Source organism: Myxine glutinosa, chromosome 5, assembly GCF_964187855.1.
Source record: "Myxine glutinosa chromosome 5, kmMyxGlut1.1, whole genome shotgun sequence".
Classification (NCBI taxonomy): Eukaryota; Metazoa; Chordata; class Myxini; order Myxiniformes; family Myxinidae; genus Myxine; species Myxine glutinosa.
The window spans coordinates 119,080,529-119,098,202 of NC_136265.1; the positions used below are offsets into that span (position 1 = coordinate 119,080,529).

Sequence of the window (17,674 nt, forward strand, 5' to 3'; positions counted from 1 at the left end):
ATTTTATAGTGTTTGAGACGAAGCAAATTCTTCTGAAGTCTCGAGAAGTCAAAAGGTGGAATGATGAGTCAAAAAAGGTCTTCGACAGGCTGGTGCCCGTGGATAGCAGAACATCTGATCAACATTACACACAGGTCATAGAGAAGAGAAAAAGAGTGCAGACATGATGTTTTTTTCCCCACACGGTGCCTCCCAGAGACTCTATCTGTTCTTGTCTGGTGAAAACAGCTTCATTCGCCTCTTGTACATTTCAATACCTTTTCAAACATTGTATCTCGTTCCTTGCACAGATGATCAATGTTAGCTTTATTCCTAAGCACAGTAAACACACAATTTCTATAATGCATTATGCAGGTTTAATCAAACATTTTTCACGAAAGTATAAGCTTCACCTTTATTGGCCACATATATATCGAAGACTAACAGTTGGATGTCCATTTAGACTTCCACAGTACCTTGGATCATTTTACACAATGAAAGTTGGGATCCTCGCTTCATATTGGGTTACAAAATTTCCCTTGGCTTGGCCTGGCCTGGGAGAGCGGACATCCCTTTTGCAGACTTTCTTTCCCCTTCCCAGACCCTTCACCCCTCAAAAACATGTTCACTGCTTATATGATCACATAATCCATCGATTGTGGTATAGTTATTTAACTCGGATAGATTCCCAATGCACTTTATATCAGAGGCCTGAAGCATGAGGCCAATGCCCTTACAAAGACCCGTGACGTGATCGGTTCCAACCTTTAAATATTTAATAATCATTTGAACTGTCCCATTGGTCGTTTTACACTGAAGGGAAAAGTTACACCGATGACATGCCAATTGTGAATATGACCGCTCTGAATACCTTCGCATAAGACCAACATGGCGGCTGAATGATGCCCAAAATGAGCAGAACAAGTGTTGCACACAAAGAGTACTGGTGTTTTATTATTTTGTTTTATTTATCACAGAAGAAAGTCGGTAGCAATCAAAGCAGCCGTTGGACTTAAACACCACCCAGGTACAATTTTTGGTCCAATTAATAATAAATAAAAAATAACCACCTTTAGAGGCCATTTTTCCCCGCAAAGCGGGGGTTGGCCTTTTTCGGGAACCGTGGTTGTTGTTGTTTTTTGGTCCCCTCTTTGAAGCGATGTTTTATGGCCGGATGCCCTTCCTGACGCCAACCATTTTTGCCGCCTTTAACGACAAACAGGGAATTACCAGTGAACTGGTACTCAATTAGCCGACCTCGGAAGGATGACAGGCTGAGTCAACCCCCCTGGCGTTAATTCAGCGATCGACCGGGATTCGAACCCAGGATCCTAGGATCCTAGGATCCTAAGCCGGCACCCTAGCCGCTAGCCCAACACCAGGGTTGGGCCAATTGAAAAAATTAAATTTTTCCTGCATGTTTGGATTAATTTGAAGGGTCATGACTATATTTTTCTCTACGATGAGCGGTTTCTGTGTGTTTCAGGGTGGGACAGAAACACAGACAGAGACACAGTAGACGGCATTAGCCTATGATATGTGTAAATGGCTGAAAATATCTACCTGAGAGCTACCGACGAGACTATTCCAACTCGGAGAAGACAAAACAACGACGATGTACAATTGTGTTGCTTTATGAGTTTCATCAAAGGCAAATTCCACACAAACAACAAAGCAAATTGATTTTCCTGCAAAAATCACCAACATAATATGAGCATTCCTCCACAATTCCCTGTTTGATGCAATTTCCGTGATTATTCCGACATTATCAACAACACAAGTGGTGATTCACCTTTAGTTCCAGCAAAGATTAAGGGAAAGAATGTTACTGCTTGAAGGGAAGTTATAATCATCGTCATCAATTTAATTTATTCACCAAACTAATGAAAACATTGAGGTCATTGTCCTTGGTGTTCAAATCTTGGAATATTTCTCAGTAGATCCGGGATGATGAACGAGCTGAAACAGAAACACACCAGTTACCAATCACCGGAACATCCATCAGCCCCTTCTCTTGTCTTCCGCTTCCTCTTTTTATATATTTTGTTTGTCTGGTTGATTTGTTTGTGAAATAAATGTCAGCTCTTTCACGAGCCTCGATTCAGTATACACAAAAAATAAAAAATCGACTACTACCTTTTGATTGGTGAACCAATTCAGTGACCCGATATGCAAATTCTTTAAATTTCAGGTAAATCGGGTGAAAATTGGTGATTTTATGCAACCTTGACCTTTGACCTTTTTTTCAAAAAATTAATCAGCTTCTAGCCTTTCATTGTTGAACCAATTCAGTGACCCAATAGGCAAATTCTTAAAATTTCAGGTCGATCAAGTGAAAATTTATGATTTTACATGACTGACCTTTGACCTTTTGATCAAATTATTAATTTGCCTTCTCCATATCTTACTATAATTCACCAAATGTCCGTCTGTCTGGTCGAAGGTACCGTAAAAACTGCTGAATCTCAAAGATATTTTGGGTGGGTAATCCTGGTGTCTCCAGGAGTAAAATAAGCTATTTAGTTTTCCCAATTTCAGCTTTGGTCTCCAGCATTCTCAGGTTTGGACTCCCGCATAACATTCACGTTCGCATAACGTCCATTGTGACGATGTTCTCATTGTGACGATGTATGTGTTCACGGTAGTGTTTGACGTGACGGTGTGAACGTAATTTCGTAATGTTTTTCGTTTCGTAATCCTTTAATGAACGTTTAATGTTTAATAAACGTTTAATGTTTAATGAACGTTTAATATTTAATGAACGTTTAATGCCCTTAAACCTGTTCAGAACGTTTCCTGAATTGTCCTGAATTGTCCTGAACGTTTCCTGTTCAGGCTGGAGTTCCCCAAGGCAGTGTTCTGGGCCCTGTGCTTTTTCTGGTCTTCATCAATGATCTCTCTGACTCTCTTGAAAATCCTCTCTATCTCTTTGCTGACGACTCTACTCTCTGCTGCTCCATTCCTCATCCCTCAGATCGGCAGTCTGCAGCCTCCTCAGTCTCTGCAGACCCAGACAAAATCACAGACTGGGCAAACAAGTGGAACATGTCTTTCAATCCTGACAAATCTCACACTCTTACGATGTCTCTCCGAAAAGACCGACTGGATAACCCTCCCATCCACTTTCTGAATAATCCTCTCCAAGAAGTTCTGTCACTCAAGCTTTTGGGTCTCAATATCTGCCATGATCTTTCCTGGGAAAACCACATTTCAAATCTGGCCTCCAAAGCCAGTCGCCGACTGGGCATCCTCCGTCGTGCGAAGTCCTTCCTTGGCACACCTGAGCTCCTCACCACATACAAGCGTTTCATCCACAGCTCAATGGAATACTGCTCTCCCCTCTGGGCTGGTGCTCCTGCCTCAAACCTAGCTCGTCTTCACGCTGTTGAAACCAAAGTGTCCAGAATCATTGGAATTTCCCGCGATGAAGCTAACTCCGAGGTCCTTTCACTCACTCGCCGCAGGCAGGTTGGTGGTCTTTCCGTCCTCTACCGACTACTCTCCGGCCTTTCCCCCCCCCCCCCCCCCCCAGCTCTCTCTGGGCTCTGTCCCCCAAATATTCCTACAGGTCGCACAAGATCTGCCAGCAAGCCTCCGATGGTTAAACTGCCAAAATCAAGACTCTCTGCTCACCTTCACTCCTTCATTCCTCTTTTCTCCCGCCTCTGGAACAAACTCCCTCACACTCTTCAATCCCACTCCTCCCTCCAGGTCTTTAAAACAGCTGTTCACCAGCATCTCTTATCTTCCCCCATCCAAAACCTTGATCTTTTCTACCCTCGCTAATTTCACCCCAAATCCACTTTTTTTGAAATACCAACTTCTTTCCTGGAAGTCCTTGGTGTCCTTGTGTTTTATACTTCTCCCACCCCACCCCCTTTCCCACGCCTCCTCCCCCCCAAGCCCTCTCCCTCCCACACATCTCCCGATGTCCCTGCTCTCAAATGTTGTGTTTGTGTGCTTCCCCTTCTCTCCCCATCTTGTCTACGGCTCCCTCTTTTTATATATTTTGTTTGTCTGTTTGATTTGTTTGTGTGATAAATGTTAGCTCTTTCACGAGCCTCGATCCTGTATACAAAAAAAAAAGAAGAAAAAAAAGATCCTACCAGACACAGACATGGGGATAATCCCAATCCCCATTGTATCGTGACTGCTCCATAGGATTAATTAAACACTTAGGAAGAGGAGGAGTTGGAGTGAGATTACTGGTGAGATGATGTTGGATGAGGTACATGCTCATTCATTGCTTCACAACTTGCTGGGATGCATGATCTAATCACCCACTCATGGCTTGCCAAGTAAAGCACGAGGACATCATCGGGATGCTACAGATCAAATCATTACGAGCTACCACTTGGCAGAGCCAGTCATTGCTCATTTACCTGCAAATCTGTGCTCAATGTCTCACCTGAGCTGCAGCTTTTCCTGCTGCCGCTGTAAGCTGCACGGCTCGAGGAAAGTCCAACTCCTGCAGAGAATCCAGAACCGTAACTGCCTCCTCCAACCGCAGCACCCATGGACATCCTGCTCATCGACATTCCCATCCCATCACCAAAACCGCAACCTCCACCATATCCTGCAGCACCACCTCCTGCACCGTATCCTACAGCACCACCTCCTCCCATGCTCCTGAATCCATAACCACCGACTCCAGCCAGGCCACCTGCTCCAGCACCACCAGGAGTCATGGCGTAGGAAACACCAGCACCCGGAGCTGAAGCTAGCCCACCTGGGTATGTTCCTGTGTTGGTGGTGATGGTGATTCCTCCACCATGGCTTATTCTGGAGAAAGTAGAAAAGAGTTTGATATCAACACTGGAGGAAAACTGATATGAGATGGTTTTGTTTAACGTCATCCGTTCATTGAGAATATCTGAAGAACCACATTTATTATCTGATATCACGTTTTACCCTCGTCTTAGACATTTTAGTGTTACTATTGATCTGTATTATGAAAATCACTCAATAATCACGTGACCATCATACCTGGTCGCCTCACTGTCCAGAAGTCTCTTGTAAGCTACAATCTCCACATCCAGAGACATCTTGGTGGCCAGAAGGTCTTGGTAGTCTCTGGCATACTGTGTGATTTGCTAAAAAGGGATTGTGATCAATGGGAGGTGAATGATCAGAAGATGAAGTTTGCATAATTTGCAGGTGATTAATGAGTGATCGATAATAATAATAATAATAATAATACATTTATTTTATATAGCGCTTTTCAAGAAGCCCAAAGGCGCTTTGACAGAGTACAAAAAACAAGTGCAAAAAGACAAAAATCAATAGGTAAATAATCAAAGCAAAAGGAAGGAGAAGGAGAAGAGATAGTCAGGGGTTAAATGGTGTGGGTTAAATGTTGAATGCAGTGTTGAACAGGTGGGTCTTGAGTGATGTTTCGAATGTGGTGAGTGAGGAGGACTCTCTGATGGTGTGAGGTAGTGAGTTACAGAGGGTGGGAGCAGCGATGGAGAAGGCCCTGTCCTCCCAGGATCTGAATTTGGTCCAGATGGGGGGGGGGGGGGGGGGGGGGGTCAGGAGGTTGGTACCAGCAGAGCGGAGGTTGCGGGTGGGAGTGTGTCTGGAGAGGAGGTCAGCCAGGTAGGATGGGGCCAGGTTATGGAGGGCTTTGTAGGTCAAGAGGATGATTTTGTACTGGATTCTCTGGGAGATGGGGAGCCAGTGAAGCTTGTAAAGGACGGGGGTGATGTGGTCCCGGGCCTGGGAATGGGTGAGTAGACGGGCAGCGGAGTTCTGAATGTATTGGAGTTTATTGGTGATTGTTGAGGGCGAACCATAGAGGAGGCTATTGCAGTAGTCCAGACGGGAGGTGATGAAGGCGTGGATGAGGGTTTCTGCAGCCGTGGAGGAGAGGGATGGACGGAGACGGGCGATGTTTTTCAGGTGAAAGAAGGCTGTCTTTGTGATCTGTTTAGTGTATTTGTCGAAGGAGAGGGTTTGGTCAAAGATGATGCCAAGATTCCAGATGTGAGGGGAGGTGGATACTGGGAAACCGTCGATGTTGAGGGCAAAGTTATGGGTGGATTTGGTGAGCGTTTTTGGGCCAATGATGATTATTTCAGATTTATCATAGTTAAGTTTGAGGAAGTTGATTTGAAGCCAGGATTTTATTTCAGTGATGCAGTTTGTCAGGATAGAGTGGGTGGCGGTGGAGACGGACTTGGTGGAGATGAAAAGCTGGATGTCATCGGCGAAGCAGTGGAATTGGAGACCATGACGGCGGATTAAGTGACCAAGGGGGGACAGGTACAGGATGAAGAGGAGGGGGCCAAGAACTGAACCTTGGGGGACACCTTGGGGGAGGGGAGCAGTGGGGGATTTGCAGTTATTGATGGAGATGAACTGGCGTCTGTCAGAGAGGTATGATTTGATCCAAGAGAGGGCAGTGCCGGTAATGTTAAAGGTGGTTTCAAGTCGGGTGAGGAGGATGGTGTGATTGATGGTGTCAAAGGCGGCGCTGAGGTCGAGAACGATGAGAATGTTGAGGTTGCCGGCGTCAGAGGAGAGGAGAAGGTCGTTGGTGATTTTGAGGAGAGCAGTTTCAGTACTGTGGTTGGAGCGGAATCCGGAGTGGAATGTTTCATACAGGTTATTGGCAGAGAGGTGATGTTTGAGTTGAGTGGCTACAATAATACAATTTCATTTCAATATTTCTACATCAGGAAGAGTTTCGCTTCCACATGAACTTCATCCGTGGATAAAACACAGAAAATGAAAATTATTATTAAAAAATGTATTGTGAACAGGTGAGATGTGGGAGACTGAACAGGTGAGATGTGGGAGAGTGAGCAGGTGAGATGTGGGAGAGTGAACAGGTGAGATGTGGGAGTGTGAACAGGTGAAAGGGGGGAGAGTGAGCAGGTGAGATGTGGGAGAGTGAACAGGTGAGATGTGGGAGAGTGAACAGGTGCGATGTGGGAGAGTGAACAGGTGAGATGTGGGAGAGTGAACAGGTGAGATGTGGGAGAGTGAACAGGTGAGATGTGGGAGAGTGAACAGGTGAGATGTGGGAGAGTGAACAGGTGAGATGTGGGAGAGTGAACAGGTGAGATGTGGGAGGGTGAACAGGTGAGATGTGGGAGAGTGAACACAGGTGAAATGTGGGAGAGTGAACACAGGTGAAATGTGGGAGAGTGAACAGATGAGATAATTAATCATTTCATTGTAGACCCAGAAAACAGCCTCACCTTCTTGATGACCTCCACGTCCACCTTGAGGCTAGTTATCTTGTTGGTCCATTCATCAGACTGTGTCTGGATGTTTGTCTCAATCTGGGTAATCTCCCTCTCCAAGTCTGTGTTCTGATTTGAAACAAAAATTATTTTAATCATTATTTGTTTTGTGGTAATTAAGCAAAGACAAGTCACAAGGTACACATAGACAGCACAAGGTGACGTACCTTCCTGTGGAGACGATCAATTTCACGGTGAACCGAGTCGATCTGGAGCTTGAACACGTGTATCTGTTGCTTGGCCTGGATGATCGCTTGAGGACCAGACTGGACGGTGACGGCCATTTGTTGGATCTGGAAAAAGAAAAATCCATTCAGAGAATCAACAAATGTCCATTATGCTTGAACGGTTTGTCACGTGTCCTGTGGCCTCACACAGTCATTCTTACCTGTGGCTGAACCTGGGCGAAGGCATCCTCACGACTCTTTGTTGCAAGAACCTCGTAGTGGGTCTTGACTTCCTGTAAAGACGTGGTGAGATCTATAGCCTGGTTGGTGTTGTCCACCCGGATGGAATAGGCAGCTGTTGGTCCACCTGTGATGGTAGCTTGTACCTCACGTACACGCTGTGGGTACACGGGTGAGGGTGGTGGTGGAGGGTTTTGATATAATTATCATCATCATTCTAAAATACGCCATTTGTGTCTGTCTGTCTGATAAGTTTTTGACGCCAATACATTCCGTCCATACTTATCCAATCTCAACCAAACTTGACAGGATGATGAAGGGTTACATAATGAAGGTTGTAACACATTCATTTGCCCGCCTCCCCAAGGGGGTTTTCTCCCCTAAGTCAGTTTTCCCCGCCATTGCCGTCAATGGTGTTGCATATTGAGGTGTATATAAATGTTAAATTAGCTTTATCGTGGTGTTTGTCCAAAGACGCATTTAATGACAAAATTAATGATAATCGCATATTGTTAATGTTATTACAAAACAATATTAATACTAATAATGTCCCACTTTCCCAATGCGTTTTTCCTGCAGTGATGACGTGTATAAATAGCTTATAGTTATAATGGCGTTTCCATGGGAGCAACGGCTTCTACAGGAAGTAAATATATTATAAACCACAAACACATATGATTAGCTTTTTAAACAGTCGCTAATGCTGTTTATAACACTAAATGAAGAAATTTGTAGGAATCCCAACATCTGTGAAGTAAGGTTTACTTACAGAACTGAGCAAAGATCTACTGTACTCTATATAACCCACAAATGTTGGGTTAATAACATAGCCTTTTCTGCCGCTTCTGTGGCATTTTTCGTAGCAAACTTTTGAAACTCGCTCCTGCTGTTTGATATGAAACTGAGGGGGACAAGCTCGGGTTGTGCTCCTTTACCAAGCAGCTAGCTCGTGCTTGCCAAGCCAGCCGTTCCTTAACGGTTTTGAATGGAGTGCTTGCTCAAATGCTTAAACGACTTGGCGATCTCTCCACAAGAAACTTGGTAAATGAACACACACCGAATGTTCTTGAGATACACCATAGATCAACTGTAATCCACATACCCCAAAGAAGTATGACACTTTTTTCCGCTCCCGTAGTGAGCGGGTGTTCCAGTTACATTAAATACACATTAAGAATGTCATTCCAGAGACATTTGATGTACATCATAATTTGAAAAGATACCTTCAGTTCAGTTTACCTGTTCGATTTTGGTAATTTTGATATGATTGATTCAAATTAACATGGGAATGAAGATATCTATAAAATACCCCAAAGACCTTTTAATACCTTGAAGACCGAAAAGATCGAAAACACCCTGAAAACCGAAAAGATCCTGAAAACCTAAAAGGACCCAAATAACCATGAAGACTGAAAAGAGCCCGAAGTTCCAAAATTTCCGGGTTACTGAAAGAATTGAAAAGACCTAGAAGACTGAAACGACCCCATAGACCGTTAAAGACCTGAAACACTCCAAAGACCCAAACAATCCAAAAGACTGGAAAGACCCCGAAGCCCCTTAAAGACCCCAATACCCAAAATATACCAAAGACCCTTAAAGAACAGAAGACCAAAAAAATCCCGAAAACCGAAAAGATCGAAAAGACACAGAAGACCAAAAAGACCCCGAAGACGCAAAATACCCTATAGACCCTTAAAGATCCAAAAGACCCAAAGCCACAAACAATCCAAAAGACCGGAAAGACCCTTAAGCCTCTTAAAGTCCCCGAGGACCGAGTGGACCCCAAAGACCCAAAATACCCCGAAGACCCTTAAATACCCCAAAGATCCCGAACAGGACCAAAAATACTCAAATGACTCAACAGACAGCACACGGGTCCTAAAATCATCATAATGGCTAAATAATTGCATCAGCCCACTGGTCCTAAAATCCTGCTCTGCCTCTCTTTCACACCCTCTCTCAATTCTCTTCACCCTCACTTTTGCTCAAGGTCATCTGCCATCTGCTTGGAAATCAGCCAACATTACCGCTTCACACAAAAAAGGTGCAAAAACAGATCCTTGCAACTACAGACCAATTAGCCTGCTCCCAATAATCAGCAAGGTCATGGAATTGATCATCGCTTCTGACATCAATTCCTTCCTCTTCTCCAATAGCTTGATCTCGGGTCATCAATTTGGATTCGGATCAGGTCATTCTACTCGAGACATGCTGCTTCTGCTGTCTCAACAATGGATGGAGGTACTCAATGCCAAACAGGAAATCAGAGCTGTCTCCCTTGACATATCTCGTGCCTTCGATATGGTCTGGCACCCCGCCCTGCTCACCAAACTCTCCTCGTATGGTATCCATGGAAACCTCCACGCATGGCTTGCAGACTTCCTTTCTGGTCGCAGTCAACATGTGACCCTGAATGGAATGCTCTCTTCTCCCCTTCCTGTTCAGGCTAGAGTTCCTCAAGGCAGTGTTCTGAGCCCTGTGCTTTTTCTGGTCTTCATTAATGATCTCCCCGACCCTCTGGAAAATCCTCTCTATCTCTTTGCTGATGACTCCACTCTCTGCTGCTCCATTCCTCATCCCTCAGATCGGCAGTCGGCAGCCTCTTCACTCTGCAGACCTGGACAAAATCACAAACTGGTCAAACAAGTGGAACATGTCTTTCAATTCTGACAAATCTCACACTCTCACTTTGTCTCTCCAAAAAGACCATCTGGACAACCCTACCATCTACTTTCTGAACAATCCTCTTGAAGAAGTTCTGTCACCCAAGCTTTTGAGTCTCACTATCTGCCATGATCTTTCCTGGGAAAACCACATTTCCAAGCCGGCCTCAAAGCCAGTGGCTGATTGGGCATCCTCCGTCGTGTGAAGTCCGTTCTGGGCACTTCTGAGCTCCTCTCCACATACAAGGCTTTCATCCACAGCTCAATGGAATACTGCTCTCCACGCTGGGCTGGTGCTCCTCCCTCACACCTGGCTTGGCTTCATGCGGTTGAAACCAAAGCATTCAGAATCATTGGAATCTCCCGCGATGAAGCTGATTCTGAGGGCCTTTTTTTTTTCTTTCTCTTTCTTTCTCTTTCTCTTTGTCTTTCTCTTTCTTTCTCTCTCTCTCTCTCTCTCTCTCTCTCTCTCTCTCTCTCTCTCTCTCTCTCTCTCTCTCTCTCTCTCTCTCTCTCTCTCTCACTGCAGGCAGGGAGGTGGTCTTTCTGCCTTCTATCGACTCCTTTCCGGCCTTGCTCCCCCTGCTCTGTCTGTGCTCTGTCCTCCAAATATTCTTTCAGGACACACAAGATCTGCCAGCAACCCTCTTCTGGTGAAACTGCCAAAATCAAGACTCTCTCTTCACCTTCACTCCTCTTTTCTCTCGCCTCTGGAAAAACTCCCACACTCTCTTCAATCACTCTCCTCCCTCCAGGTCTTTAAAACAGCTGTTCACCACAATCTCTTGTTTTCCCCCATCCAAAACATTGATCTTTTCTACCCCCATTAAAACACCCCAAATCCGCCGCTTTAAATCCACAACATTTTTCCAGAAATTCCTAGAAGTGCTTATTTGCTTTATACCATGTATCCCTCCCTCCTCCCCCAGCCCTTCCACATGTCTACCGGCGTCCCTGTTCTCTTCTGTTGTTGTGCTTGTGTACTTCCCTCTCTCCCCCTCTTGTCTCCTGCTCCCTTTATTGCATGTTTTATGTGTCTGTGCATGTTTTCATGTTCAATGTGCTAGCTCTTACATGAGCCCCGATTCTGTATTTAAAAGAAAGAAAAAAAAAAAGGTCTCCTCGAGGACCCAAAAGACTCAAATATCCCAAAAACCGTCAAAGACCCAAAATACACAAAATACGCTGAAGACACTGAAGACCAAAAAGACCCCAAGAACCCAAATGAACCAGAGGACACAAAAGACCCCAAGGATTCCGAAGACCCAAAAGAAAAGTAATTATGACTCTTGCATTGGAATTGTAGACGATGGCTTGCAAACCCAGCCTCAAGGTCGGTGTACAGATACGGTTTTTTAAAATCACAGTAAATACAAGGCACAGGGAGGTGAAATTTGCTGAATGTGATGTGCAATGTGTGCAGAGCAAAACGAGTGTTCATTTACCTCTGTATGATGTCTAAGATGTTTTTTTTAACGGGCTTTGCACTAGTTTGAAGATATTTCCTTAAATCTGGAAAACCTTGAATCAATATTCCAAGTTGAGTTACTAATCTGACGATCCCTAAACTCCCAATTACACCTTGATGAAGAATCTTCGATTAAATGTAGAAATTCTACAACATCAAAGGATCTTACGGCATCGTAGATCTGCTTGGTGGTGTTAATCTGGTCATCCAAACCCTGGACCTTTGTCTGCAGGTCCACGATGGTCAAGTAGGTGTTGTCAATATTCTGTAAACATAAAAATGTCAACAAATCATTGAATATCCTGTTTAGTAACCCCAAAAGTTTAACTTTCTCTTTTGATTGTACCTTACCTCACCTGTCAGGTATTCATTGATCACCATTATCTACTTGGTTTCCAAATACAGGACATTCTGTTACAAACGTCACTCCATTAATCATGACTCCTCACTAAGTTGAACCACGTGGTGATCATCAGTTCTGTACCATCTCCCACGGTTTGAGTTCAGCACTTACATCTTTGTGCGTGTTCCAGTCTGTCTCCAGTGTCCGTGTGATTTCCACTTGTTCTTCATATCTGAAGAAGATGTTCATATTCATGAGGAAATGATTCCATGACACGAAATTAACATCAAACAAGGTGTTATCTGCGGAAGTGAGAGGATATCCAAGCTGCAGATCTTCCTCGAGATGAACCTTAACTCAATAATGGGAATGACCATGTGTAATGTCCATCTGGTGCGGTTGTTTACTTGGTGGTGATGTCGTTGATGATGGTGGTCAGGTGATCAACCTCAGAATGAAGTGCTGTATTTGTGGTCTTAAGGTCTTCGATCTGTGTGTTGTAGGTCGCCGTCACTGTGCTTGCCACCACTGCTGTGTTCACAGGACCATCTGGAGAGTCACTGGGGTTGGTGATCATGGAGATCTGAGCTTTCAGGATGGCGTTGTGTTGCTCCAATGTCCGCACCTGGAGGGTACAATGGGGATAATTTGGTGATGCGGGAATTAATAAAGAGCTAATTTGAAGAGAAACATCAATTACAAGTTCATTTATGTGTTGCTTTGGTCTCAAAGAAATGCAAAATGAAATGGACCAAATTCCATAAAATCTCCTTCTACAACTGAAAGATCAGATAAAAAATATCCTACATCACCTTACCTGATCAACAAGATTAGCAAACTTGGTGTTGAGGATCTGCAGGTCCTGTTTCTCCCGGATGCGAGTGTGTTGGACTGTATCAGGAGATGGTAGAGTTGCTGGGTCTATGTAACCTGGTCCGAGGGGACCTCCAAAGGGGCCACCAAATGGGCCACCAACTGGGCCACCAAATGACGGACCAGCAGTACTCGGCAGGAAGCTGTAATTGACGCCATATCCTCCAACGCTGGTTCCCGGGCCTCCAACACGACTGCGGAAAGCAGCGGTAATGGCGTGCAAGGCCTTTCCTGCTCCAACACCTCGCAAGCTAACAGGAAGCCCCGCCGTACCAGACATAGAGAGGCCACCAACTCCCACTCCAGATCTGTAGCCACTCATCATGCTGCTCCCAAGCACTCGGGAAAGACCGGTTCCACCTACCGATCGTCCAAAACCAGCACTCACTGCACCTCCAGCACCACCTTGGTATCCCAGTACCCTCGTGATTCCACCGCTTGAGTAAGTTGTACCATAACGAACCGACCCTCCATTGACTTTGTGTGAGGAACCATGGCTGTAGCTCACACCCTGTCCTCGGCTGATACTCTTGGTGTGACTCGAGCTGACTGTATGGGAGATCGACATCTTGCTTGAGCTCCTTTTCCTGCTTCCACTGCAAACTCTGATGTCCCTGCCGTGTGCTGTTCTCCTGTACCTTAAATAGCCCCAGCATGGGTATACCTCATCCAGGTGAGCTCACGTTAAATGCAAGGCAGAAAACTTTCTTTGGGCCAAAATGCTTTTGGATAAAACCTCCAAACACCTCGAGGGCAACAAATCTGGGCAGGTGATGACTATTCACACCTGGATTGAATTCCCTTTACATTTCTGATACCAAACATGAAATGAAGGTAAAAATCGATATGAAATACTTGATGAGACTGAAGTGTTGTTTGGAATGTAAGTTTTTTTTGGCAAATGTTCCTCATCCTCACCTCGTTATCGACATGAAAGTTTCTAATTGTCAAATCTTAACTCTTCAAAATCGTCACATCAGATATAAAATTGATTTTAAACTACAACGATATTGATTTATTATGTCCGCACATCGACAACCTGTTTTGATTGAGGTTGAGAAGGGTTGCTCCATTGAGTTGAAGACCATGTGTACAGGTCTTTTACACTACAAAGACCATATAAGGTCGATTATGATTTGATGATGGATGAGGACATTAAGGCCAAAACAGCTGTGTCGAGTGATGTCCAATTCACATTGTTAAGAAAGGAAGAACTTTGAGAACCAAGTCATATACACATCCATCCTGTCAGGATTCCAATGCTTTCAACGCAGCACGTGAGTTGGAGAAGATGATCGCACTGAGAGGGTGAAACTCGATTATTCATTCACGAGCCAGAACTAAGGTATGTACATGGTCAGCCCGTTAGCCTCCTCCACTCACAAGGCTCCCTTGCTGAGAGAATCTGGTGAGCAGGATCAGGAAAAGGAGCCATGTGTCCATACAGCCGTAGCTGACGCTCACGGACCATCCAGGCAACAAATCTCAACTGAGCCTCTCTCAGAAAATGCTCGTTGGACACAAAGTCTGACCAGCGATAGCTAAGGATTCTCCGAAGGGACCTGGTACCGAAGGAGTTAAGTCAAAATCTCAAAGACAAAAATATTACTTTAGAGGTAAGTCAATGCCCTTCTGACCTCAACGTCTTCGCCACAAACAGGTACAGACAAGACAGCAGCATCCAAAATGTCATTGAAAGCCTTGATATTTTGTTTGACCCCAGTAACCTGTCATCCCAGCAGCTCTGACTCCTGATTCAGCACCTGGAGGGCCCCCAGGGGCAGATCCAGTAATTAGAAAATGGAGAAGGGAGGGGGTACAGCATGCTAAATTACCAAATGGGGGAGGAGAGGTGGGGAAGGGGGTCTTCCCCCAGGAAATTTTGTAAAATTGATCACCGGAAACGGCATTTCCTGTTTTCTTGGAAGTTTCCGCATTTCCTTGCGTTCTTCTCTGGTCCAACAGTTCAGGAGATTCGCAATGACTATTTATGGCCAAAGTGGCAAATTGGTGAGCCGACTTGCCCAGCTGTTCCTTTAAGTTAAAACAAGAGTGACCGCACTGTGGTCACAACCTACGACAAAATCTGGTAACTGGCCGATTGGGAAACCCGCAATTAAAGCACTCTTAAATCATTAACACGACACCTTCTATCACCTGCGTATCTCACAGAGGAGAGGAGACACACGAGGTATCTCTGTAACCTCGCAAATTGACTCACACATGGAGAACATTGAATGGTGCGTACCACTATGTATCTGCCACATATCATAGCATATCATTTAGGGGAGGGGGTGTGCACCCCCTCTTGACATACTCCAGTAACAACTGTAAATAAGTCAAAGATGGAACCACCACCCTTCCTTCCACCACTCTGCCATAAAGCCCAGATTGGTGGAGTGTTGCAGTGATGGTTGTCCTTCTGGAGGTTTCTCCCATCTCTACACAGGATCTCTGGAGCTCAGCCAGAGTAACCATCGGGTTCTTGGTCAACTCTCTTACCAAGGCCCTTCTCCCCCGATTGCTCGGTTTAGCAGGGCGGCCAGCTCTAGGAAGAGTCCTGGTTGTTCCAAACTTCTTCCATTTAAGAATGATGGAGGCCACTGTGCTCTTGGGAACCTTCAATGCAGCAGAATTTTCTTTTGTAGGCTTCCCCAGATCTGTGCCTCGACACAATCCTGTCTATGAGCTCTGCAGGTAGTTCCTTCGACCTCATGGCTTGGTTTTTGCTCTGATATGCATTGTCAGCTGTGAGACCTTATATAGACAGGTGTGTGCCTTTACAAATCATGTCAAATCAATTGAATTTACCACAGGTGTACTCCAACCAAGGTGTAGAAACATCTTAAAGATGATCAAGAGAATTGGGAGGCACCTGAGCTAAATTTCAAGTGTCATAGCAAAGCGTATGAATACTTATGTAAATGTGATATTTCAGTTTTTTCTTTTTAATAAATTTGCTAAACTTTCTAAAATCCTGTTTTCTCTTTGTCATTATGGGGTATTGAGTGAAGATTGATGAGGGAAAAAATGAATTTAAACGATTTCAGCATAAGGCTGCAACATAACAAAATGTGAAAAAAGTGAAGGGGTCTGAATACTTTCTGAATGCACTGTATACACATATATATATATATATATATATATATATATATATATATATATATATATATATATATATATATATATATATATATATATATATATATATATATATATATATATATATATATATATATATATATATATATATAGTTGCGGTTTTGTGTTTTTATAATAAAGGTTAATTTCCCCTCCTAGTTTAGTTACACTACAACACGAAGCCTCGTTTAAAGCTCAGTTATTTCATAGTAAATGTAAGCGCAGACCTTTCCTGTGTTTAGTTTGTGTTGAGAAGAATAATGAGAATTAGGTCCCTTACGATGCCTCCATGCTTTTGGTTATGGCGCGAAATACCACGAGGCCGGCCTGAACAAATCGATCAAGGGCGGCGAAGGCGGAGGACGAGTGACAGGTAAGCGTGAGCGGCCAATCAGGGCTCGAGGGGAGTGGCTTACCACTGCGGCAAAAGGCGGAGTTTGGAACATTCGATGCGGGCCAGGGCAGGGCAATATAACCCTGTGCCCGGAGCCCCCACCTCAGTTATGAGAGTCGGTTCGGAGCGCCAAGTTATGAGATGCACGCAGGGCAAGCCATACGAGTTATGAGACGAGAGGAGATGCGCTGAATTGAGTTATGAGGCAAGCCCATGCGAGAGGGAAAGCGCTGTGTTGAGCTGGAGTCAGATCCTCTGTTGAGTTACAAGAGTGAAAGCGCGCAGTTGTATTAATCGCGCTGTGAAAGACAGCCGTGCTGGGCCACAGACGTGCGCGTATTGCCTCCTGCCTGCCTGCTTTTGCCAAGATACGAGCCGCGAGGATTCTCCCGCCTGCCTGCCTGCCTTCGCCGGGGTACGTGCTGTGACCGCCAGAGGGCCACGCCAGGTGAGCTGTTCCTGAACGACCAAAGCCGGTGCGCGTTCAGCGCATGAACATTTCTTCCTTCATCTCCCTGTATGTGTGAGTGGGCCCATTGTCTGGGATTATGCTGAGACTGCTTAAGACTGCCCTGTGTCTTCTTCTACCACTGTACATTGTGTAAATAATAATAATAATTAAATCTGTTATTCCTTTGATTCGATTGCTTTTGTACATTCCATCATTGACTTAGCGTGGTACGAATTATATCACTCTGATCGGGTTCCAATAGCAAGGTAACAGCACGGACCACGTGGTACGCCATCCGCTCGGGTGTACTCAATTACGCGTGGTTCGTAGGAGACTCGATCCCCACTTCCGCGGCGGCGTGGGTACTTAGGTACGTGCGAAAATTGTCCCGAGACCCTTTTCCACGTCTGCCCGGGAGTGGCGACTCAAGTCTCGCGGTTCGAAGACCCAAGGAGAACAAGGGGCTTAATCTCCCCTTGGTAAGGGAATGGGCTTCGCCAAAACCGTAACATTTGGTGTCAGGAGTGGGATTGGACCTGGAGTGCGCTTCACGCACTCAAAATTACGAGCGAACGAAATTTAGTAGTAAAATCCTAATTGTATTCGTACCATGGCTGGCCAAAGCGGTTGAATGCCGGTGGGGGTAGAAGAAGAGGTAGAATGGATGACCCAAGACCAGGAGAGACAGTTGGTAGTGGAGGAAGC

General features: G+C 44.9%; 1 protein-coding gene across 1 annotated transcript; it reads right to left on the minus strand.

The window, feature by feature from the left end:
* Positions 1–1,597: 1,597 nt before the first annotated feature.
* Positions 1,598–13,614, minus strand: LOC137412792 (thread biopolymer filament subunit alpha). Its single transcript, XM_068098110.2, has 10 exons — positions 12,928–13,614; positions 12,518–12,735; positions 12,282–12,342; positions 11,937–12,032; positions 7,618–7,794; positions 7,397–7,522; positions 7,185–7,298; positions 4,966–5,072; positions 4,388–4,761; positions 1,598–1,938 (listed from the first exon to the last, which is right to left on the minus strand). Exons 1-10 carry the CDS (start codon positions 13,549–13,551, stop codon positions 1,913–1,915), a joined length of 1,923 nt encoding a protein of 640 aa, XP_067954211.2. The 5' UTR covers positions 13,552–13,614; the 3' UTR covers positions 1,598–1,912.
* Between the last annotated feature and the right edge of the window lie 4,060 nt (positions 13,615–17,674).